The following is a 25,081-nucleotide window of genomic DNA, read 5'->3' on the forward strand; positions in this document are numbered from 1 at the left end:
TGCCTTTGTCTTTGTACGAGTGCGTGCATGTGAATGTGTGTAAATGGGAACGGTGGTCAAGTGATTTGTGTGTTGCACCTTGATAGTGGCACCTAGGTTTGATTCCAGGACTGGGGAGACAAACGTGGCTCAACGTGTCGTTGGCTACACCACCTTGTTATTTGCTCGTCTCTACGGCTATACAAATGATCTTTGTCTTGCGTGTGTGTGCATGTGTGTGTGTGTTTGTCAGGGCAAGTGGGGAACGGTAGGGCAACGGTTAATGTGATGTGCTACGAATCCGGTGAGAATCGGGTTCGATTCCCGCTGACGGCCAACACCAGTGACGATTATCTGAACTGGTCCCAGGCCTCCCGTAGCTCGACTCAGCCTCAAACGAATACTTGGTGCGGTTTGTAAACAACGCCACTGGGGAGACAAAGGCGGCCGGGCGTGGTGCTGATCACCCACCTCCTCGTGAGCCATGCCGGCCTTCATAGGTGCTGCTCGCTAACACCACTTACCCCAACAGTCTGTTAAAGCTACACTCGTGATCTTTGTCTTTGTGCCAGGGTGAGCGAGGGTTTCTTGGAAACCCGGGTCCCCCAGGGGAGAAAGGTCAGCCTGGTATAGGTGTTCCAGGTCCTCAGGTATGACCCCACTCAAAGCCAATGCACGATCACAAATAAAACCCCATTGACCCAGGTTTACACTGGCATATTAGTTTGACGACTTAATGGAATATGCTAATGAGGTGCCTGGGTGACCTCGCGGTCAGAACACTTTGAGCACTCAGATGGCAATACTGAGATCCTGGGTTCGAATCTAGATTTGTATCTACCTGTGATTAAACCCCCGCACCTCTGATTAGCACAGTTGGCTACGTACAGTGCGAAAGAAGTTCAACATACATACATAAACCGGGTCATTAACTATTCACAATCTGCTGTACAAAATGTGTTAAGCTAATCCCAATATCACTGCAAGAAAACCCCAACGTAAAATATAAGCGGATATGGGGATGAAACCCACTCAACAGCCTATCCCTTTCACTCCCTCAACTACAAGTAAAATAACAACACAAGTCTTTCACGATGAGGATTTAGACTGGCTGTTTGTGCACATAAAACGGGGTGAATATTGTAGGTGGAAGGTTTTTATTTTTTGTTATTTGTGCTCACGTTAAATGCACCATTTAATGGATTTATTGTTTCTGCATTACATCAAAATAAATGTAATTTGCATTCCACACGTTTTTCCACCGAAAAAATTACTTATAAGAATGCATAAGTAAAGTTTGAATCATTATCAAATGGCATTCTGCACATACTTGTATGGGAAATGTACACGTGTGTAAACAATATTTGAACTCAACACATTCGTCGATAACACCGTGGCCTTCAAATGATTTGTGTTTAATATACAATGGCCCTTCTTCATAGAACTGGCCACCCGTTCGTTCCCCACAATTTTCTGGGCCACCACCGTCTCGCCGCCGGGAGCGGTGTTTGTCTTCCCTGATTGCTCTCCCGTTACGGTGCTAAATGTCTCAATGACAGTCGATTGTTGATCGTTTCAAGGGACCTCAGGGGACCGCTGGCGAGAGAGGGCCTCAGGTAACCGTTGCTACTTCATCGCCGTCATCTTTACCTTGTATTAAATTGCATATACGTGTGTGTGTCAGGTAACAGTCTGTTAAGGCTATACAGGAGATATTTGTATTTGTGTATCAGTTAACAGTTTGTTAAGGCTGTATGGGGGATCTTTGTATTCATGGATCAGTTAACAGTCTGTTATGGCTATACGGAGGATCGTTGTCTTTGTGTATCAGTTAACAGTCTGTTAAGGTTATACGGGAGATCTTTGTCTTTGTGTATCAGTTAACAGTCTGTTAAGGTTATACGGGAGATCTTTTTCTTTGTGTATCAGTTAACAGTCTGTTAAGGCTATATGGGGGATTTTTATCTTTGTGTGTGTATGTTGAACTTCTTTCGCACCGTACGTAGCCAACCATGCTAATCAGAAGTGCGGGGGAAGGACAGCTTGCGTACAATGTTAAGTAGTTTGGGTCACTAGTAACCTGTTTTGTTGGCCTAGGGTCCAAAAGGAGCTCCAGGATTCCCAGGCCTTCAAGGAATCCCTGGAAAAGATGTGAGTAGATGACGCCGTAATTACTTATCATCACCATCGTCACCATAATCATCACCATCATCATCACGATTACTGTCATCAGTTTAACGACGTCATGGTGATCATGACCATCGTTCGTATAATAATATCATCACCATAATTTTTCATACCATCATCATCACTTGCATCAATTGTATCATCCTCATCATGCCCATAACACTCATATTTGGTACATATTTCCTTGAGATATGTTTGTATTTGTGACTTGTAATCTCACATCTTCCCAGGGAGGACCTGGGAAGGATGGAAGACCAGGAATCGAGGGCCCCCCTGGCAAGCCGGTAAGTGTCCCATAGACTGGTGTCAAGTCTGTTCACGAAATTAGGGGGGGGAATATTAATCAACAAAGTGTTTGTTTCATTTTAGTCAACAATTACTACGAGTGGAACAATGTGGACGTCCGGAATAAACGTCTCATTCGAGACGCACACATCGCACCCCGACTGACTCTGACGTTCCCGCTCGAAGGCACCGGTGGCGTAACCATCATCCGCATCGTCAGAACACCAACAGGCCATGCGCGCATCTCCTTCGTAAATGTAAAAGACACAAGCCACGGTAGTGCGGCTGTGGACGATTAATCCTTCACGATGTGCACCCTTAACGGCGGAACGCGTACTCTTTCATTTCCCAGGCGCCCCTGCCTTTGATCTCGCAAGGGGAGATGGGAAACCTGCTCAAGGTACGACTCAGCAGCAGCAGCAGCCTCGCTGTTCTCTAGCGTAGTGGTTCCCAACCTTTTCTTTGTTGTGTAGCCCCTACCAGCCCTGTCCCCCTAGCCCTACCAGCAAATACTTTTATATATAAGGGTAGGAGAGCATGGGGAGGGAAGCAGAGTGAGATTGAGAGGGCAGAGAGTGCGTGGAAGGGAGTAGATTGAGAGGAGAGTGGAGAGGTAGGAGAGTGCGTGGAGGGGACAAGAGTGAGATGAGAGGTGAGGGGTCGCAGAGTGCGTGGAGGGGAGTAGAATGAGATGGGAGTAAGGAGTGCATGCAGGGGACTAGAGTGAGCTGAAAGAGGAGAGGTAGGCAGGCACAAGTCCATAGATCAGGGGTGGGGAACGTCTGGCCCGCGGGCCGTATAAGGCCCGCAAAATCATTTGGTCTGACCCTGCCAAGGCAACCGCAGGCGGGACTCGAAATTCAATAAATCTAGGAGCAAACCTGGAAAAGCAGTTGCGAGTAGCAACATCATCAATACCAGCTAACATCACACGCCTCTCCAAAGGGAAGCAGTTCAAGCCATCGCATTAGGGGTGAGTTAATTAAATGTTTGACCAAATATAACAGGCTAATTTTAAAGTTGATAATTTTGTATGGCCCGCGAATGATGTTATAAATATCCAAATTGCCCTTGGCAGAAAAAGGTTCCCCACCCCTGCCATAGATGGTCTTGAAGTGATCAATACAAAACCTTTAGTAATATCAAGGTGTGGTAGCATCAACCGCATTGACCGTGGTGACCTCTTGACCTTAATCTTTCTTTGTCCGCTACTGCGGTTGGATGCGATGACGTAGTGGTGCCGCGTTTTCTCTGCTTGCAGAACGTGTGCAGCAGTTGCCTGACAGGAGCCCAGGGCTCCCCAGGTCTCCCCGGGCTCAAGGGAGACAAGGGCTACACGGGGAGTCCTGGGGAGGACGGACGAGACGGGGAGAAGGTGGCGGACTCGCTCTTACCCCACAGCGCTCACTCACAGTCACACTCTGTAGCGCTGCGTTAGCTACGGTCACATTCACCCTTTCCCATTCCGAGACGTCTTTCAAGTTTGCAGGGTGGGGGTCCCGTTCACCGCTGATTCTGGGAACGCGCATGCGGTCCAGCTTTAATTTTATTTAGAGATGCGAATTGCCGTTGTTTTTAAAGACTTACTCACCACGGAGAACTGTAGCGACACAACCGCACTCTATAATAGCTGGCGCCAAACTGTACCACACGCTCTCCCGCATGGCCTCGTGGGAGCCTCGGTACCAAAAAAGTTATTTTATTATTTTCTTTCGAGTTGGATGACATACATGTACGTACGCGTACATCATCGACAATGTTGCCTGAGGCCTCCGGGTGGCTCAAGAGGTGAGAGCGCGATTACACGGCCCAGCGGCAGCGCGTTCAATGCTCGTGGCAGAGCTTCACGGTACAAACCCAGCCACTGCCCTGGTCGCCAGGTCCGTAGCACAGCATGCTAACCGCTACACTATCGCTCCCGTAGCACACACGCGCACACACACGTGCGCGCGCATTTAATGCCCAAACGCTTCGTTTACATGCGATCGTTACGTTGTTCACATCGAGGGCCAAACGTAACTTTGCGACCTGTAGTAATAGGTTTTTACCCTTTCAACTGGTACAAAAAACTGACACCTTTATACAACGCATCATGTTTGCAATAACCACAACACAAGCAGTCAAAATGCAAACAAAAAGAAACAACTCTAATGATGATGATGATATGAACTGTCCTTGAAGTTGATTGGTCCACACCCGAGACAGCTCTTCTTAGAGCCTAGTCTCCATTGGTGTTGGACCAGATGACGCAAAAAGGCGTACATCTCGACCTGTCTTCGTGGACATTTGTGTCTCTAGGGAGATGCTGGTTCTCAAGGTTCTGCCGGAGCCCCCGGAGTGGATGGGATGAAGGTGAGGGTCAAGGTGGTGATCAGAATCGCAGTGTACGGGAATCTTTTTGCCAGTATCACAATTATGAAAAATAAGAATATGTTTTTCCCTTTCTGGCCATAACACAGGTGTTAAAATGTTCAAACACCAACTCGGTACCTTTTGCACGACATCAAGTCTAGGCCAATGAGTTTCTCCGCCTGATGAAGACCGCTTGTGTTGTGTTCGAAACGTCGTGGGTTTTTTGCTTTTATTATTTTCAATTTATTATTTTAAATTGTATCTAATTTTATTATTTTTTTAATGTATTTTTTTTTTATCTACGTGACTTTACCGAAAGAACCAAGAATATACAGTATATTATATATAAGAGCACGTTTGTTTGCATGTTTTCAAACAAGTATGTGTGTTTTATGCAGACTTGATGCTTTGCAAAAGGTATCTATTTGATGTTTTAACATGTTAACACCTGGTTTCTTTCCAGAAAGAGGAACACTTTTCCTAAATTTCATATAATCACACTCGTCTTCTAAATCAGCATCCACATTGTAGTCTTCATCACCGTCATCGTCCGTTAGTAAATACATCTTCAATACCTTCATTATTATTGGTATTATAGTCATTTGATTTGAAGCTTTCGTGACTGCAGGAATTACTCTTTGGTTCTTTCGGTAAAGTCATGTGAAGCTCTGCAAAGAGAAAGAAAATAAGTTATTAAATTTATTTTCTTTGTACGCGACCTTAAGGGAAAAATTATTTATTTAATTTCCTTTCTACGTGGCTTTAAGAAAAACATATTATTTAATTTATTTTCTTTCTACGTGACTTCACCGAACGAACCAAGGAGTATTGTAATCATTGTCATTCAATATGTAATAAAGGTCGTTGAGGCGACTTCTGGAATCCGTCTTTTATTCAACTTGTATTACAGCTTTCCTTCACGCTGCTGACAGGCAGCGTGAGAGGGACAGATAGAGAGAGAGACACACTGCCACGTGGCAACCCGGAGCCCCGCTCCCGCGTGGCCCCCTTCCTCTGTTCGTTCATGTTCTGACCACGTGTCGTTCGTCTCCACCCCTATTTAATACCCGGGTCACGTGGTACATTTCCACCAATCCTGGCTAGCCTCCATGGAATATTCCAGGCTCCTTCGTAAGCTCCCGGGAACACGCCCCTGACTCATCTCCCTATTGGCTGTGGCCAAAGCCAGCAGAACCAATCCTTACAGCTGTCACCTTTCCATTACGTCAGGGCCACGCCCCTAGGCTTCCCCCCATTGGCTATAGACCAGGACCGGCGGAGCCAATCATCATGACGAGTTGTGATACGTCAGTGAGCCGGATATATCCTTACAACATTACAATACATCTCTGGCCACCGCGAGAGGGCTTCTGTCTCCCACCCGTGGCCAGGAGACCTCGACATTGGACATCTAGCTCCTGAGCACGTGGCCACGATCAATAAGAGAATAGAACCACCACCACCTCCACCACCAGCATATCGTGTTGAAGCACCTTTAATATCAACACTTAATACAAATAGCATAGTAGTGAGAATTGATTTATCTAATATTATTTTTTGGTGCATAGTGGGTCTCACGCCACGCTATGATCCCGGTCACCCGAGTTCAAATTCCGGTCACGGCTAATATCAGTGGCTTGCGATGATCTCATCTGGTCCTGCACTCACCAATGTGTACCGACCAGCGTGGTGAAGTATGGTCAAACAACCCCCATGATTGACACGGCATGGGGAGGCCTTCATCCTGCAGTGGATTGACCAAGTGCTGTAAATCATTATGATTAATTGTATAATTGTTATATAATTTCAGGGCAGCAAAGGAGAGAGGGGGTTGACAGGCCCTGCGGGTGACAAAGGGGAAAGGGTGAGTTTTATTTCAACAAAACAATTGTGTATTTCGCTTCTCATCATTTGTACAGATTGCATAATCGTGCCAGGATGTGGAGTATAATTTAATTTTTTCTTTACTTGTGCTATTATTTTCTTTCAAAAGCATTGAAATGGAGCGGGGTGGCTTTTTATATACATGTTTTACAGAGAGGTTATATATTTAAAGTGGCACTTACATACACACGTTACGTACAAGCTTATCTTACCCAGCATACATGATCCTTTGTAATCATGGGAAAGTTCGAAGTTTTACAAATGGTAACGACTGTGCACGTGTGTGCATGTGTGCGTTTATCTGAACGTGTGCATTGGCGCGTATGTACACGAGTTGTTGTGTCTGTACCTGTGCGCATGTATGATTGTGCGTACTTGTGTGCGCGTGTGCGAGCGTATGTCTGCGTTCATGCGCGTTTATGTGCGTGTACACGCGGGCGTATATGCGTTTCGGCTTGGTTACGCGCGTGCATTTGTGTGCGCGTGTGCCCTGGGTGTGTTTGTGCTTGTGTATATGTGTGCGCGTCTGTGCGATTGTGAGTGTGTGTTTTTTGCGCGTGTATTTGTTTTACGCGTGCCCGTGTGTCTGCATGCGTCCTGTGTGTGAAGGGTCTCCCAGGGTTACCTGGGTACTTTCCTGAGCCCAGCGTCATCGGTTCTCAAGTGAGTAAACATATCAAACACAAATTGATGGCCTTGGGCTGTGGTTTTCCTTGTAAAAGAGCTGTTCGCTCAATGGTCCTTGACATCTTTGTCTGAGTCTGAACTTTTTTTCATTCAGTGATTACGTTTTTGCCCGCCAAGAAGCAGGCAAAAGGACATCCTCTAAATTCTAAACCGGTTGCTCAATTATCTCCTTCTTTGTTGGTAAGAAATATATAAAGTAATAATTTCCCAAACATTTTTCGATTTTAAGCTTTCGTGACTGCAGGGATTCATCTTCTTGGTTCTTTCGGTGACTTTCCCAAACATGTTTCTGAGTGCTGGCTTCATGACCTCGATAACATGAATGTGGATCTATGCATGCCGTTGTCAACATGACCAATCCAAGTGACGGTGAATGTTATTTTGGCTCCAACTGTTGTACGTATGTTGAACTTCTTTCGCACCGTACGTAGCCAACCGTACTAATTGCAGGTGTGGGGGAAGGACAACAAACTAAACACGAAACTCCTTTATCAAGAAATTAGTTTTCAAACTATATTTTAAAGTGCAAAGCTCCAGTGGCTTCCAAATATCGGAAGGAAGAGCATTCCAGGTGGCCACAAAAGCGTATCTGAAAGCGCGCGATGCAGTGACCATCTTCGTTGCTGATTCTGAGCGTTTTTTTTTCAATACGCTTGTTGTTTACATAGGAAAGCCTCACGGAGTCTCAAGACTCTCTGTCAGGAGGGTCCTGCCATTGACCGAAGTAGCTGCAGCTTATTATACATGTTTTTTTTCATATTCAGTGAAGCTTTCCTGGGTGATCTAATAATTACTGTTAGGGATAAGTATAGTGTTACAATGGGATGGAGCGGTGGCATAGTGGATAGCGCACTGCACCATGAACCAGAACCTGAGTTAGATTCACAGCCATGGTTAACATCCGTGGCATGCGATATTTAAATCAGTCCTGTGCTCCCCATCTTAACCTCACAGCACTGCCCAGCTTGTTGAATCATGGCCAAACAGCTCCCATAACCGACACAGCATGTGGAGACCCATCACCCAGCAGTGGATTGGCAGACCCATGTATCATAATAATCATCATAAAACAGTGTAATGGCTGCTTGTCTCTACCTGCAGGGAATGCTTGGAGAAGTCGGCTCCCCAGGATTAATAGGCCCGCCCGGCATAAAGGTGAGACATTACGCGGCCCGGTCTGTCCGGTAAAATATGTACAATTACATTTTTAAAATAAATATTGACGTGATCGTTGCTTCCAATGAAAAATAGGCTGCTCAGGGCAGAAGCTCGGGAGGCCTTAAACGCATGGCGCCGCTTGCTGCTCCGGATTGTGCCGCTGAAGGAAAAATGCAATGGTGTTTTTTGCGGAGTGAAAAGGCTCATTTATTCCGTGCCGAACCACGAGAAAAACCCCAGGCTGAGTTTTGTTACTCGAGTGGCGAGGAGAGATCCGCGGCTGGCAAGCGAGGAGTATTTGTTTAGTTTGAGTGCACGCTAAAGCACTGCAGGGAGTGTAACTTTATTCAACAAAGCGGCCACCATTTTTGCAAGTAACCGCCAAAGTAGATTTTTGTACTTAGAGCATAGATGTGAATGCACTCAATATTAAGGCTAAACAGTGAATCTCTGCCCTTATCTGTGCCTGTCTCTGTTTGTGTGCGATTTCACCGAATTATTTGACTATGGGGGTTGGGCCTTGTCTAGGGAGAACCAGGAGAGGCTGGGCTTCCTGGTCCTATGGGCCTGCCAGGACCACCTGTGAGTCTTTAATGCCGCTCGTGTTATCTTAATTCACACACACTAATGCTTGATTTCCTTGTGATAGCTGCCACTTATCGCTTTCCCTGGCAGAATCAGCAGCGAGCTTTTGTATAACAGTGTAGTTGGCTTTTTCCTCCACGTTCTGCCAGATATTTTAGAAAAGGTGGGACTAGTCAAACTTGCCCCACCACCACATGCGACCTGGCAATCAACTCACCTTGGAGAAAGAACCGGCGGTGTCTGGATATTTTGGGTAATGTCACAAAAAGGTTCACAGGCTCATTCATGAATGTGACTTTTACAAGCTAACAAAAAAAATCAGCAAGCAGGCATTCTTTAAAAAATCGCTCTTCACGGGGCATTGGAGGGGCAGCTACACGTTTCAGGGATCGTGTTCGGTAAGACGTCTTGCAGACATCAGCGGTATGTTCAAAGTTGTAATTGTTTCTCTGAGCAAACAGTCTTAAAAGCGTTTTCAAAGAGGGGTGCTTAATATTTGTTTTCAATTGAGAGTGAAAACAATTTCACTCAACAACTCCAAGATATTTTTGTGAATGCTTCGTTTTCAATTCCTGTGGTTGTCTTGTTGTTGTTGTTGTAGGGCCTGTCTGGGGTGGATGGAAGGAACGGCAGAGATGGACAATCTGGTGAAAAGGTTAGGCCCTCGATCCCAGACCGCAAACCGGCAATCTGACGTTGACACGGCGCTAATGTCGACGTTTGACTTCAATGAAGTGGAGCTTGTAATGTTACCGATATATCAATGGACTATTTTTTCGATTTTAAGCTTTCGTGACTGTAATGATTCATATGCTTGGTTTTTTCGGTAACGTCCTTAGGACGCTGTCTTTCCAACAGCCCTGTTCTTCACCTGAGGACGGCTGCTTGCGTTGTGGCCTAAACGTCGTGAGAATTTTATCTTACTATGTTTTATTTTTATTTTTTTGTTATTTCCCTTCTACGTGACTTTACCGAAAGAACCAAGAATATAAATACTGATCTGTTTGCACAAATTAGCATTGAGAGTAATACAAGTATTTTGACTTTACGTGTAATTTGTGAGCTATAAAATCAACTCATTTGCAGTCACTCGCTTGATTATTACACCGCAGGATGGTGAGAGATGGCAATGTCTTGAGGAGGCCTCCATTCAGCAGTGGATTAATCATGGCTAATGATGATGATAACATTTTAGTAACAATATTTTTGCTTTCACACGCTGTCTGAGAAAAATTAAGCCAAATATGTTATTGCTAATAAAATGTTTTTATTTTTTTTCACTTTGAATATGTAATTGCTTTGGTGCGTTATATATGTATTCAAGCTAAAATATTTTTTATGGTTTTGTTGTTGTTGTTGATCAGGGCATGAAGGGGGAGCCGGGTCTGGTGGCATTCGATGGAGTAGAGGGGCCCATGGTAATTGTGAAACATGATCCCGTTCTGTCTGGCCTCCCTACAACACTCTCCTGTCTGCCCGCTTGTTTTTCTCGCATCTTACTTCATTACAGATGCATTACTTTCCCCATGCACTTTGATTCAGTGTTGTGGGCAGGGATATTGATATGTTTTATGGGCGTAACAATATACAGTAAAACCTTGGATTGCAAGTAACTTGGTCTGCGAGTGTTTTGCAAGACGAGCAAAAATTTTGAAATAAATATTAATTTGATAAACGAGCGAGGTCTTGCAATACGAGTAGTACGTATATACGCTTTGTCGGCCGAGCGTCACGTGATCACAACTGATATACGAGTGCTTTGATATACGAGCGCTTTGGATTACAAACACGTTTCCAGAACGAATTATGCTCGCAATCCAAGGTTTTACTGTATTGATTTACTGGTAATTCCCACGTGGGAATTAGCTGCTTTCAGCTTGCGTAGAATGCAACCGGGCTGCTCTTACTGACCTTTGAACTACGCACGGCAGGCGGATATTTTGTTCACAAAGGGAAAAGGAGAGAGTCGCCCCTGTCTGTCGTGAATGTGGTGAAATGCGGTCTGTCCATCACGTACCCGACCACTGCCCTTTACACACTTACACAAGAGGTACGGACACAATGCATCAAGCTACTTCTGAATGCATTAACAAACTTAAGACACGTTTTATCAGTTTGTTTTCATATGCCGCATGAAAGTAGAAAAATATTGATTGATATCATTGCTGTTGCGCATCAAATCACGTGTAAGAAATTATCTCTTCCTATTGATGTCGCTGACATACTCATGTTGCATTTAGGCGAATGGCGATAAAATTTGGTCAGATATTCATAACGCCAGTGGAAAGTAGTATCGGAACCCATCCTGGGCCTCTCCAAGGTCAACTGAGCCTTAAATTAGTAATTTGATTGGTGTGTAAACATCAGCACTGGAGAAACGAAGTCAAGTAGCCATGGTTCTGGCCACACCACCCTCTCGTGCGCTGTGCCGGCCGCAATAGGTAATTTCTAACAGTGCTTTCCCCAACAGTCTATGCAGGCTAAACAGGGAATCTTTGTGTTCTGTGTGTGTGTAGGGTTTTAAAGGATTTACTGGAGAACCAGGTCCACCTGGGCCAAAGGTATATCAGCACTTGTCACATTAATTATAATTGCAAATAATATTAATTCCTTTCGGTTGTCTAGGGAAGCCTCAGAACTCCTGTTCAAGAGAGGTCTGCCTCTCCTGAACAAGTGTTTGGCTTGTGGGAAGAAATCAGGCAACCACTGGTGCACTGTCATCTTCTGGGCACCTTGCAGCCCAAGACGATAATGCCTGGTGTTCCCAGGCAGCCTTACATCCACTACAAACTAAAGTCAACATTTAGCTTTGCTCCAGAGATCTGACGGGATCCACCACGTTCAGTGTAATTTTTGTCGCAATGTATCGACCGGCGGGAAAAGTAACTGGGCTTGGGCAGGGCAAGTCCCTTAGAAGGGACGATAGCCGGTGGTCGAGACTGAGCACGGAGCGGCAGCCAAATGAGGGAAGCATGTGTCCCGTGGATTTAGAGCAACGAACTCAAGTTTGTGCCCGGGAGATGGATGCAAATTTACATCGCAAGACAGTGGATCGATTGTGGCCCGTGATGATGATGATGCTGCGCGTGTGTAAGCAGTAATTACAGAACCAACACATTGTCCGTGTGCCCCAGGGTGAAGAGGGCCCGTCTGGGCTCCCCGGGAGGGATGGCATTCAAGGGATTGACGTGAGTTTCCACAACGTCCGCACCCCCACGAGCACCTATACCTGTGCAAATTAAAATTTCAGCCTCATTGGGCCCCTACCTGGTCAGACAAAGGACACTGAACTGACTTAGCCAGGGTAATGCGCTTCCTAGGCTATAAACCAATATATATTTTTATTTTCTTGGTTCTTTCGGTAAAGTCACGTAGAATGGAAATAATAAAATAATAATAATAAAAGAACCAAGAAGATGAATCCCTGCAGTCACGAAAGCTTTAAATCGAAATTTATATTTTTATTATTATTTTTGACACTGCACGTAATTTCTTGTTAATTCTTGGACTTTATTTCCCAGGGGAGCCCAGGTCTCCCTGGGCCACAGGGACCCCCGGGGCCCATCGGAGAACCGGTGAGTGCAGTACAGTACAACACAACAGCAGCCACCCTGTAAAATATCACTGGCGTCCCGCCCCACGCAGCGTGTATACGCACAAAGTTGGTAGTGGCGCCGGATGTGGTGGCCGCGATGTTGTGCCACTCATGTGATTGGGGGCGTAGTGATGCACCCATCGACTAGAAGTTGACACTTACCTCTCACGGCACACTGGGGGGGGGGGGCACAAAATAGGAAGTCACCGCCTCCCCTCGTGAATATTTAGGCGGCTCTTGCACGCCACAGAACTTTCTGTCGCTTTTTTATAATCCAGATTAAAATTATTAACACATCAGAAATGATCGTACGAAGTTATCAGTACTAATTTGCTTCCAGCTAAATGTTTAGCTGGGCGCACCGCTCGATGATACGTGCGTTTCATTGCAGGCGTCAAACTTGACGATTTGAGGTTGACGCAAATCACATCCAATTATTTGCTCACGCAGTTACATTGTTGTGATATCAGGGCCTCCTCTTCATCTATTCAGATTTTTCCCTTCAATGTTTTACCACTACCCATGCCCAATGATGCCAAACCCTCCACTACTATTCAACTGGGTTATTTCAGTTCCAATATTTAAGTGTGAATCCTAATTTTAAACGAACAAAACTATTTTAATGTTTGGCAAATAATTGGTAGTAATGCACACGGTGCTTATTTGGCTTTTGTTACCAGATTACCTTTAGGATTTATCAAAGAAATGTAATATTGCGTTTCTGCTGCTATAACGTGGGATTAAGATTTTTGGGAGGGTCCCTCAAAATTAAAGGCCCTGAACTACGGCCCCTGAAGGCCCTGCATTAATATGACACCGACGACCATTCCCGCTCGCTGTATGTGATGGAGCTTTCACTGTGTCCCAGTTGATCTGTTAACCTTCCCTGTGTCTTCTTTGTTTTCTCCCGCTTGCCTGCGCTAGGGTCGCCTGGGACCTCCAGGGCATCACGGCCTCCGAGGACTTCCAGGAGAAGCTGTGAGTGCTGCTCACCAGTGGCGGTGCTAGGCCCAAGCAAACCGAGCGAATGATTTGGGCTCAAAGCAACTCAAGGGGCCCTGGATTCATGACAGAAAAAAATATCGGTCAACTAAATAGCGTACTCTTAGTTCTTTCGGTAAAGTCACGTAGGTAAAAAATTAAATTTAAATTAATAAAAAAAATTATAATAATACAGATTTTTTTTTTTTTTACCTACGTGACTTTACCGAAAGAACTAAGAGTATGAATCCTTGCAGTCACGAAAGCTTCAAACCTAGAACTAAATATCGGCTCGAATTAAAATCAAATTAACGTATACATAGCCGTGCATTGCTAACAGTCATGCAGACCTTGTGAGCAACTATTTGCAGGTCAGTTATAATGAGATATTGGCAGGGGTTGGGATGGATCAGTGGTCATATTAATTGATGTCTTAATGAAATATGTAAAATGAGTGGGCTGCATGATCTAGGGGTCATAGCACTCAGGCATCTGCTTGTGAATGAACATGGTTATTAAGCGTAGTGGGGTGATGGTCTTAGCCCGGTTACCAATTATTGCACAGAAGAAAACTCAGATTAAATTTGGTTTTGCACTTGATTCAGTCATTTGCCAGCTGTGAGGCTATACCGCTTTGACTACCGTGTAACAAACATTACGATCATATGCAAAGCGCGTGGCAAAGTTCTGCCTTCTACTGTGTGGACCTGTGGTCCTTGAAGGAATCTCAGAGGTAGCTCTGTCATATCTGCTTCCACGGGGCCTTTGCCCTTTTACACAAACGATGCCACTTCTCTGCGAGAGATCTGAGTGGATTATTCATGTCGTGGCGTGACGCCGATAGCACAATTGGGTTAACATTGAGGGTAAATTACAAAGCTTTTTTTACATGACGTCGGGGTAGATGCTGTTGATGGTGGTGACCTCTCTCTCTGCCTCTCTTCTCTAACTAGGGCGCGAAGGGAGACCAGGGCTCCGCGGGAGACGTTGGATTCCCAGGATCAAGAGGACCCCCGGGGCCTATGGTGGGATGCCCATTTTAGTGCCTGATAAAATTGCCCCATAATTATGGTATCGCAATCAAAGGCTGTGTACGCAGTCTGCATTTCTATTAGTTCGCCGCTAAAGAAATAAACTGTGGGGAGAAGTCGGGGGATCGGGGAAGTGGGCGATGTGTGGGGGGAGGTGAGGGCGGGCAGTGACTATGCTTTCAAAGTAAAACGTGTTTAATCTGCGTGTCTCGCTCTCTCTTTTAAGGGACCTGTGGGGAGAGCTGGGGAGCCGGGTAGAGAGGTGAGTGTGAACGCGGGAGATTGAAAGCGTTAAGCAGAGTGTTGTCGTTTGTAATGAAACCGTAAGCGACGCGATGGTATGAAACCTGTAACCTGTAATATGGTTACAGGTTTCATAGCATCACTCAGAAGTTCAACATACATACATCTGGTGCATAGAGAAATACGGATCGGCTTCCACGCTTGTCTATCCATCGAAGAAAGACAGTCACCTCATTGCCCGCTTTCATGTGCGCTTCTGCGGCCGTCTGGAATGCTCTTCCGATTTTAGGAAGCCACTGGAGCTATGCACTTTTTAATCTAGATTTAAAATGTATTTGTTTGTAATTGCTTTTTGTATTTAGTTTGTTGTTCTTCCCCCACACCTCCGATTAGTACGATTGGCTACGTACGGTGCGAAAGAAGTTCAACGTAGATACGTACATGCGGTGGTGAATGCCCGTAATCCAGCACTTTGGAGGAAAGGGTGCTGTGAGGTGGCTAGGGGATGGCAGTACAGCAAGTGTGTCCGAGAACCCATTTGTGCGGAACTTTGAGTGTTATCCTTTTTTTTTCATGTTCTCCGGGTTTGTTCGATGTAAAATATACTCATGAGTAAAGTTGGACAAATATCCTAGTAATGGATCATTCTGAAAAAGATTCTTGAGGTTTAGCGAGTCTTTCATGGATCTCTATTTTTCTTATATGGAAAAGGCCCCCATTGCTTAGATGGAGAGCTCTTGCCAATAACATCTGGTAACCCAACAGTATTTATTTTAACAAGCCTGATGAGACTCAGAAAGCCAAAACCTGTTCATAGATTTGCTTACTGAAATACACGCTGCGGCTAGATAATACTGGTCTGAAATCCAATATGCCCATGAGCTAAGATATACTTTTACGTGGTAGATACAGAACGGATTTCCACTTACGTACGCATTTCCTTGTTACAGGGCCAGCCTGGAGGGAAGGGCGACCGTGGGCAGAAGGGAGAACGCGTGAGTGTTTATACATCCACTCGGCACCAACAATAACATCTTCAAGATAAAACATTCAACGATGGCAGCATTTCAGAACACTTGGACGACTAAAGCAATGATGCCTTTTGTATTATGTCCATGTGGAAAGTGCGCAAAGAAGCATTCTGTAGAGAAAACGGTTGCTTGGCAGTGATCTGACGCTATCCTTTGTCCATCTATATGAGGTGTCGTTGGCAACATGTGCTTTATAAGCAATGTATATCGAACAAGATAGAATGATTGTAAGACTTACGGCAAGCTTACGATTAATGGAATGCTGTTGAAGAAGTTCAGCAAAAGCATGAAAACAAAACAATACCGATTAGTAACGCCGTTACAAAAGTGATGCGAAATTGATCGCGGTAATCGTCATGATATCACGGCAACGTGTCGGAACATCAGGCGGAGTAGAACAAAACCAAGAAGGCGTGCATACTTTCGCCATGAACGGAATATCAAGTACTCGCCAAACTGTGACATTGTGGTGAGGTGCAAACCATCAGGCGCGTATCAGTGGTGACTGCCCAATACAACGAGCATATCCTGGGGGAACGAGTGGACTTCTCAACTCGGCTATCACCCCGGATGCTGTGGGATGACTCACAATATTAAAAAAGCAATTGTAGCCGTGTTGCTTCATTCAAACCCCATACAAAAGAAGAATGACATGAACCCCGACCCATTGCCCCACCCCACTCCACCCTCCTTCCACCAAAAGACAAGGACATGGATACATTGCTTCATTTTGACGGAATTGTACAAATGTATTGTCGATTAAATCAAGTGTAAAAGCCACTCATTCGTTGAATCGATTGCTCTCTGTGTTCCATATTGGTGGCCTACTCTTCCAGGGGGAGCCCGGGATTCAGGGCGACCAGGGACTACAGGGAGACAAGGGCCGATCCGGCGAGCCGGGGCCCCCAGGGGTGAAGGGCATCACCGGACCGATGGGGCCGTACGGTATCCCCGGCGAGAGGGGCTCTCCCGGCCTGCCGGGGTTGATGGGGCCCATCGGGCCGCATGGACCCAAGGTGAAGCCTCTTTGTTTTCTCACTCATTTTGAATATACGTGAATTTATTAAAACAAAATTTGGTTCTTTCGGTAAAGTCACGTAGAATGGAATTAATAAAATAATAAAATAATATAATTCTCACGACGTTTCGGCCACAACGCAAGCAGCCGTCCTCAGGTGGAGAACAGGTCTGCCGAGAACACATTTATATTCAGACTCTGTCTTCTCGACAGACCTGTTCTCCACCTGAGGACGGCCGCTTGCGTTGTGGCCGAAACGTCATGAGAATTATTTTATTATGTTTTATTTTTATTATTTTATTATTTCCATTCTACGTGACTTTACCGAAAGAACCAAGATGATGAATCCCTGCAGTCACGAAATCTTTAAATCGAGATTATTATTTATTATTTCATAATAACCCAACCGGTAATCGATATCCATATTTTTTTTATTTGCGTGCATCACCCCCTCTGTGGCATTCGCACCTGATTGGCTGACAAGTGAAGACATCACATCTATCCCTCTATTTAACACCAAAGCAGGAGGATTTCTCCACAACTCTGGCTGTCCACCTGATGATGCTGGTTGTAATTTACTGGCGAAACATCACTGTACTCGAATCGTAAATGTTGTGGGTTTACTCTCCAACGCACCGGTTCGCTGAACTAGTAACAAATTTAGATGTTTTGTTTACGTGACAAACCTTACTAATTGGCTGTATCGGGTGGTGGCAGGTTTAACAACACATTTATATTCACGCGATCAAACCCAAAACTTATATTATGGATTATGTATACTTTCATCATATTGCTTTCTCCTGCCGTTTTCCTTGTATGTTGGCGTGCGGTTTATGTGGTTTATGTGTGTGGCAACCAGGTGGGGTTCCGACCACACCACCACCTTCCTGTACTGTGTCGACCTTAATTGGTGTTTGCTCACAGCATTTGCTTCGACGGCCTCTGTAGGCTATGTGGAGGATTTTGCCTCTTGTGGGTGTGGCTGTGGGGAATGGTGGCAGGGTAGTTAGTAGTCATTTAAGTTCAATTCCTGGCCATGGCTAAAATCTGTGGCAAGTGACATCTGAACCGGTCCTGGGCCTAACCTTGGTCTACTCGAGTTTCAATGAGTACCCGGTGCAGTGTGTGTGTGGTGTGAATATCATCACTCGGGAGACAAATGCAGCCGTGCATGGTACTGGCCTATATATGTGCTCACAGCACACTAATTTGGTCTCTCAGGCTTAAATGGATATCGCTGTCGTCTCAGCATGTCGGAGGAGAGCGGTGGCATAGTGGTCACTGCACCATCCTACAATCCCATAAACCCCAGTATATTTTCCAACCATCCACAACGCCAGTGGAAACTGACATTTAAACATGAACTGGGACTCTCCTGGATAGGCTCAGCCTTAAAAACGAGAAGCTGGTTTGGTGTGTCAACACCAACCTTTCCTTTTTCAGTACGACGTCACACATGCAACTCTAAATCTATCAACTAAACTATTTTTTATTTTACCAGGTAAGGCCCACTGAGCTGTATAGCTCTTGTGGGCCTTGCCTGGTAAAATATAGCTCTGTTTCAGAAGCAACCTAGCTATCACAAATGATAGCTCAACAAAGTGGTTTATTATGTGAAAATGTATAGCCAAATAATCTAAACGCACATTGATTTTAAATTTGAAAGGAAAAATTGAAGGACCCAGAGGAAAATCCACGAGACCACGGTTAGAACACGCAAACTCCAAATATACAGCAGCGATCAGGTTCGGGATCGAACCCATGACCTCCTGTATACCAGGCGAGGTAGTCAACATCTCACCTGAGACTGAGATACAGGCAGATATGTGAAAAGATGAGATATGTGAACGCCTGTATAAAATAACAGTTACGCCACGCAAAAATGCAGCACTGCATTGGGCATAATTGGTCTGGGCGGATGTGTGATGGTCGGATAACCAGCATTGTACTATTCCTCCAATATGATCATTGCATGGCCAAGGCCATCGTTACATGAATGTACTCACTGTCTCTCTTGTTTTACATTTTGAATATTTCACCAGGGCGACGCTTTTCCCCTTGACGAGATGAAGCGTCTGATAAGAGAAGAGGTCACGAGGATATTAGAAGGTTCGTAGAGAAGTGGCGTAGAATTTTTATTTACTGCTTATCAGAGGTGTGGACTCGAGTCATGTGACTTGGACTCGAGTCAGACTCGAGTCATGAATTTGATGACTTGCGACTCGACTTGGACTTGCATAACAATGACTTTGTCCCACCTATGAGATGTGGACTCGAGTCATGTGACTTGGACTCGAGTCAGACTCGAGTCATGAATTTGATGACTTGCGACTCGACTTGGACTTGCATAACAATGACTTTGTCCCACCTCTGCTGCTTATTCTTGAATCGAATCTCTACGCCGTATCATCGTAGTTAATCGAATCACTGGAAGGATGGGAATCATTGCATGCCTACTGTGTGCTCCGATCTCTGTTTCTGGCTACTTCGTGAAAATCTGGCCTATGCTCCACAACTTGTGAATAAAAAAAAAAACCTTTAACAATGAATTCATGGGCAGGAGCCTCCATCAAAAACATTGCAACTGTGATGCTTGAACAGAGAAATAAAGGGCTGTTCTTGTGATCAGCACTTTGAAGATTTTGTTGCATCTTCTTTGCCAGTGTCCTTGTAAGAAATATGCACCGATTGAAATTTTGCAAAGGCACCTGAAGAGGTGCATGCTTGTAATTACCCCGAGAAACCAAAAGGCTAACACACGCACGCGTCATACTGCAAAAGCGAGTTGTAATGTTTAAAAAAGTAAGTGGCCTTGGGCAGGACACGGTGCTAGATGAGATGACGGCCGGTGGTCGAGACTGACGATGGAGTGGCAGTCAAAGGAGGCAACCCATCCGAGAGGAACTCACGTGATGGGATCAGCTCCTTGTGCGCGAACGAGGTGGATTATCACGTGACCATGAGCAATGGCGACGGCTTGGAGAGGCCTTCTTCATCTTGCAGTCGTTAGATTACAGCTGACGATGATGATAGTTCACGATCATATTGACTGCGTTCCAATCCTGAACCTGATGTTGGACGTCATGCGTCCCTACACCTGATCGCCTGGTTTAATCACGTGTCCCTGTTCTACCGTGCGCTCGTGATGCTGCCGCTGCTGCTGCAGATCGACTCACGAGGGTGATGGCACACATCCAGTCGCCTGCAGCCATCGTCACATCCCCGGGGAGACCAGGGCCTCCTGGCCCACCGGGAAGGGATGGCACGCCCGGTCGACCAGGCATGCTCGGGGAACCAGGTCCACAGGGATCAATGGGGTCCCAGGGCTCTCCCGGCATACAGGGTCCTCAAGGTAGGTGTCGTCCGCACTATGTCCCTCCGCAATGCCGATGATTCCCTTAGGTTTTTTTTCGGTAAAGTCACGTAGGTAAAAAATGTAAATTAATAAAAGTAAAATAGAATAAAATAAAAAATCACGACGTTTCGGAAGCAACACAAGCCTCCGTCTTCATGTGGAACTGTCACAGCCACGACAGCTGTATCAAGTAAATGAGAGATCTCTCAAATGAGAGATCTCTCATTTACTTGATACAGTTGTCGTGGCTTTACTTGATACAGCTGTCGTGGCTGTGACGGTTCCATCTGAAGACGGAGGCTTCTGTTGCTTCCGAAACGTCGTGATTTTTTATTTTGTTTTATTTTACTTTTATTAATTTACATTTTTTACCTACATGACTTTACCGAAAAAAACCCCTAAGAATATGAATCCTTGCAGTCACGAAAGCTTTAAATCTAGAACCGATGATTCCCATTGCTGATGTTACCAACGAGCCCTGCTCTTCGACGTTTGCTTCCGGGCTGCACCTGGTGTTGTTCGGCACGATGTCCGACGTTTCGCTCCCCGTGCTGGGAGGAATTGAAAAAGTGCACTGCGAGTTCCTTTAGAATCTGAAGAAGCTGCCAGCACATGCACCAAACAACCCAATACAGGACCCCACCCACCCCTTCCCCCACGATTCCATGAGGCCTTCATAAGTAAATAGCATTGTTTTTTGGTCGTGATAGTACTAATATTTCAGATGCAATGATTAAGCAATAAATGACAATTTTCCGACAAATTTCACAACTATATGTCAGTGCCATTTAATTGCTGGAAAAATGTTGTTATAACACTTCTATCATGACTTAATAACAATATCGAGGTTCTACAATATCACGATTAGTTCATTAAAGTATCCTGGCTTAACATTGAAATAACCCAGGTAGAAATGCCATCGTTGGCACGCAGTGTTTGACTTTTACCCCCTCCCCAAAGTGAGACTTGCAAACGGCACTCTCGCCCCCCCCCCCCTCCCCCCCTGGGCACGTGCTGTGTGCTGGCGATCGCAGGCGATAGGGGCCCCAAGGGTCAACGAGGGGACCCTGGAATCGCGATCAAAGGGGAACGCGGAGTTCCAGGACAACCAGGTGCGATAGACACGATTTTACTCAGCGAGTCAATTGTGAATTTGTGTAAAATGTATATAATAATAATGATGATGATGATGAATAATGTACCTCCCTTTGTCAATCCGCTGCTGGATGAAGGCCTCCTTCCATTGGCCGTGTTAGTCATGGGGGGTTGTTTGACCTTACTTCACGCTGGTCAGTGAGGGTTGGTGAAGAGGGGTGGCTCAAGACCAGTTCCCATGACCAGCGTGTTCAAGTATGATTTTAAAAATCCTCACGACTTACAGAGCGTGGGTGGTATTCATTCAGCAATTGATTGACAAATAGATGTTAACAATGACACAAACAGAGACCACCAGAGTGTACCTTATAGGGGCATAATAATGTATTGATTCAGCAAATATCGATTCTTAAGCTCACCATACATGCGATACATGCACAGATTGTGTGTGCACAAAAAAGAAATGTAATTTTGCAAAATTACGTGCTTTCTCTGCAGGCACACCGGGCAGCCCCGGGCAGGCCAAGGATGGCAGCCCAGGCCCCGCAGGGCCTCCAGGCAGGTTCGGCATAGCGGGGATGCCAGGGCCGCAGGGGCCTCCAGGCCGGGCCGGCCGCTGTGACCCGACGACGTGCCAGCAAGCGGCCCTGCTTGCGTACCGCGACCGGCGAGACGCGGATAGGCCCTGACGGGAGACGAGGAGGCGAGATCCGCGGATATGTTGGGCACGGGAGGGGGGGGGGGGGTTGATGCGAAATCACGTAAGGGTTGCCCCCTCTGATCATGACTGATCGAGGTGTTGTCATGGCCAAGGCCTTTGATGCCACCAAACCTCGCCAACCCTTTCTACTCTCTCGAGCAGATTCCGCGGCTGCTGCACAGTAGGCGCGCGACATCCGAGACGACCTGCCCTAACAGCATCCCACCCCTCCCATCATCTGCTCTGAGGTCTTCCCCTTGGTTGCCAGACTCGTGGAAACCATTCCAATGCTTTTCACCTCTTAGGTACCAAAAAAAAACAGGACACATCATGGGAATAATAATATCTCTCAATACTGTGAGAGGGGAGACCTACCTGTAATTGTATTATCTTCGGTGGTGTGTTGTTATATTATTACGCAAATAACGTCATGGAAGGACTATGGGATTTGGCAGGAGAGCTACCTCAATAAGAGCACGATCCTGGATAAACCAGGACAGGTGGCAACGCTGACGTTGCGGCCTAGCGGTGGAGGATGTTTACGATCCCACGCTGTGGCTGCTCCACGCCCTGAATGATCGCCGCGTGAGGACACTTTACGTTTGGGCAAAAAAGTTGGCGACCGTTTGTTGCTTTTGCATAAGACTGCAGGGATTTAGCGTTCGCAGTGACGGAGAGGCGCGGATTTGAGAATGCTTTACAGCCAACGTCGTTGATAACACAGCCATGAAGATAATATTATTGCGAGACGTACTTTTCCCCATCGTACGTTGACGTTGAATCCAGTTGAGAACAGTCTTATTCCACCGGTGAAGAGGAGCTTTATTGGTCAGAATTTGATCAATATATTGGCAAAGCTGACAATTTTGGCAGGTGCTGGAGGGTTAATTACGAGAATTTTGGCGTAAAATTACCGCTTGACCTCACGCAAAACAAAAAATGGATCATAAAATACCACATTCTGCTGATTTACAAGATGTTCCAAAAAGTAAGACGCACCCCAAAATTGTGCCCGTGTCAATAAAGATATTCAAATGTGGTCAGCACCTACTGGATTATAAGACGCACCAACTACTTTAGCTTTATAATACAGGGGGTAAAGGTGCGCCTTCTAATCTGGAGAGTACGTTTGTACAAGATAACGTAACATTTTGGGCATCAACACTTTGTCAGGGCGCCACGGTGGCGAGATGTTAACTACCTCGCCTGGTGTACAAGAGGCTGTGGGTTTGATCCCGACCCTGATGCCTGCATATTTGGAGTTTGCATGTCTCTCTCTCCCCGCGGTCGTGTGGATTTCTCTCCGGGTCCTCTGGTTTTTTCCTCGACATTTTTGTTGAGCTTTCATTTGTGGCAAGGTCGCTTCTGCAAACAATGGCTACATATAAAAAAGAAAAAGAGGACAGAAAGATGTGGCATAGTTGCAAATTCTGCCGTACTCTTATTTCATCTCATTCTCTTCGTTAATTCACAATTGCATGTTAATGTTCGTACGAGATGGCCTGTTATTGGTGGCCATGGTAAAGCATTGTCAGCCTGGCGTACACTCACACTGTGCATTGGTATCACTGGCAAATTTGGACGAGGAGGAGTTTCAGGCAGAGTGAACGACAAAATAGATAAAATAAGGTGATAATAATGCGTGTCCATTAATGTTGCCATAATTACGTGATTATACATAGACGGCAGTTCGAAATGCGTGGTTGAAATGTTGGAAGGCCCGTTCCTCCCATACCTCACATTTTTAACACCGGAAATCTTGAATGATCTTCAGCAGCGCATAAGATACGTGTTCGAAACAATCAGAGCCGAGATGCTGGCAAATACCCAGCCAGGACTCAAAACTCAATGTGGTGTTTGTCACCAAAGCCATGGTGGGCACATCGACGATTCACACCACCAAATACGTGTGTGTGTAGTTTTATCGAGATTGATTCCCGCTCTCATGTCCAACAACGGTGACGAATATCTGACCTCCGCTAGGGTCGACTCAGCCTTAAATGAGTACCTAGTTCGGTGTTTAAACATCAACTCGTCCGCCGTGCCGGCCTCAAAAGTTCTTGTGAAGAGCACTTGCCCCGACAATCTGTTAAAATACTATATGGAGTATATACTCTTTGGTTCTTCGGTAAAGTCACGTAGGTAGAAAAATAATAGATCACGACGTTTCGATCGCAACACAAGCAATCGTCTTCAGGTGGGACAACCACAGCAAGAAAAAAACGTCGTGATCTATGATTTTTCTACCTATGTGACTTTACCGAAAGAACCAAAGAGTATGGATTCCTGCAGTCACGAATGCTTCAAATCAAAATTATATGGAGTATCTTTGGCTTTATCTTAGTGGTTTTTTCAACTTCGCTCAAACTGCTGTCGTATTATAATTCCTTCACGATGGATGGTAATACCGATATGTACACCTTGTACGTTTATTGCTTAAATTAATTTCACCCTCACTGGCCCATGCAAGTGAAGGTGGGGGGGGGGGCAACCCGATTTCAATTTCAAAGGCTCCTGTAGTCCCCAGTTGCCCAGTGATGCCATTGTCTTTGTCGTTACCACTAGGTCTAGTGGCTACTCCTCGCAGGATGCCATGGGGGGAAAAACCCTTGCGTTGAACCTCTCCAAACCCCTCGTTGGGACCTCCTTGTCAGCACGGACGCGCAAGATGCAGCAGGATGCTCGCACGTGGCTTCGCCAACACGAGGCGACCGCGCAAATGAAAGGGGGTTGGGGGGGGGTGTAAGAGAAACAAAAAAACGTGATAACCCACGCAATCTTTTTTGTCTAGAAAGTCGGACTCTTGTTCAAATTAAAGGTGGATTAAGTGGATGAAAACAATGAATTGATAAGTTCGTTGTGCGGTCATCTGTGGGGCGATGATACGATAATAACTGTATCAAGTGGATTGTTAA

The 25,081-nt window shown here is 45.6% G+C and overlaps 3 protein-coding genes across 3 annotated transcripts; all 3 read left to right on the plus strand.

Annotated features, from left to right (window-relative positions):
• Nucleotides 1-563: 563 nt before the first annotated feature.
• LOC144938657 (uncharacterized) lies at nt 564-8,562 on the plus strand. The gene is made up of 10 exons (XM_078866636.1): nt 564-629; nt 1,560-1,595; nt 2,077-2,130; nt 2,397-2,450; nt 2,804-2,851; nt 3,713-3,826; nt 4,750-4,803; nt 6,614-6,667; nt 7,297-7,350; nt 8,476-8,562. Exons 5-10 carry the CDS (start codon nt 2,834-2,836, stop codon nt 8,560-8,562), a joined length of 381 nt encoding a protein of 126 aa, XP_078722762.1. The 5' UTR covers nt 564-629; nt 1,560-1,595; nt 2,077-2,130; nt 2,397-2,450; nt 2,804-2,833.
• LOC144938488 (uncharacterized) lies at nt 8,525-13,791 on the plus strand. The gene is made up of 8 exons (XM_078866348.1): nt 8,525-8,529; nt 9,061-9,114; nt 9,719-9,772; nt 10,482-10,535; nt 11,634-11,678; nt 12,252-12,305; nt 12,639-12,692; nt 13,637-13,791. Exons 2-8 carry the CDS (start codon nt 9,094-9,096, stop codon nt 13,718-13,720), a joined length of 366 nt encoding a protein of 121 aa, XP_078722474.1. The 5' UTR covers nt 8,525-8,529; nt 9,061-9,093; the 3' UTR covers nt 13,721-13,791.
• Nucleotides 13,792-14,652: 861 nt separating this feature from the next.
• Nucleotides 14,653-23,104, plus strand: LOC144938493 (uncharacterized). Its single transcript, XM_078866361.1, has 8 exons — nt 14,653-14,718; nt 14,951-14,986; nt 15,918-15,962; nt 16,835-17,014; nt 19,059-19,125; nt 20,183-20,368; nt 21,406-21,483; nt 21,965-23,104. Exons 1-8 carry the CDS (start codon nt 14,716-14,718, stop codon nt 22,153-22,155), a joined length of 786 nt encoding a protein of 261 aa, XP_078722487.1. The 5' UTR covers nt 14,653-14,715; the 3' UTR covers nt 22,156-23,104.
• Nucleotides 23,105-25,081: the final 1,977 nt, after the last annotated feature.

Source organism: Lampetra fluviatilis, chromosome 2 (assembly GCF_964198595.1).
Source record: "Lampetra fluviatilis chromosome 2, kcLamFluv1.1, whole genome shotgun sequence".
NCBI lineage: Eukaryota > Metazoa > Chordata > Hyperoartia > Petromyzontiformes > Petromyzontidae > Lampetra > Lampetra fluviatilis.

Bases quoted from the DNA above. Each gene is read 5' to 3' on its own strand.
- LOC144938657 (XM_078866636.1), top strand. The intron at 3,827-4,749 runs GTGGCGGACTCG...TTGTGTCTCTAG, and splicing joins ACGGACGAGACGGGGAGAAG to GGAGATGCTGGTTCTCAAGG. The intron at 6,668-7,296 runs GTGAGTTTTATT...CTGTGTGTGAAG, and splicing joins CGGGTGACAAAGGGGAAAGG to GGTCTCCCAGGGTTACCTGG.
- LOC144938493 (XM_078866361.1), top strand. The intron at 14,987-15,917 runs GTGAGTGTGAAC...TCCTTGTTACAG, and splicing joins CTGGGGAGCCGGGTAGAGAG to GGCCAGCCTGGAGGGAAGGG. The intron at 15,963-16,834 runs GTGAGTGTTTAT...CTACTCTTCCAG, and splicing joins GTGGGCAGAAGGGAGAACGC to GGGGAGCCCGGGATTCAGGG.
- LOC144938488 (XM_078866348.1), top strand. From the start codon at position 9,094: ATGGGCCTGCCAGGACCACCT. The intron at 9,773-10,481 runs GTTAGGCCCTCG...GTTGTTGATCAG, and splicing joins ATGGACAATCTGGTGAAAAG to GGCATGAAGGGGGAGCCGGG. The intron at 12,693-13,636 runs GTGAGTGCAGTA...TGCCTGCGCTAG, and splicing joins CGGGGCCCATCGGAGAACCG to GGTCGCCTGGGACCTCCAGG.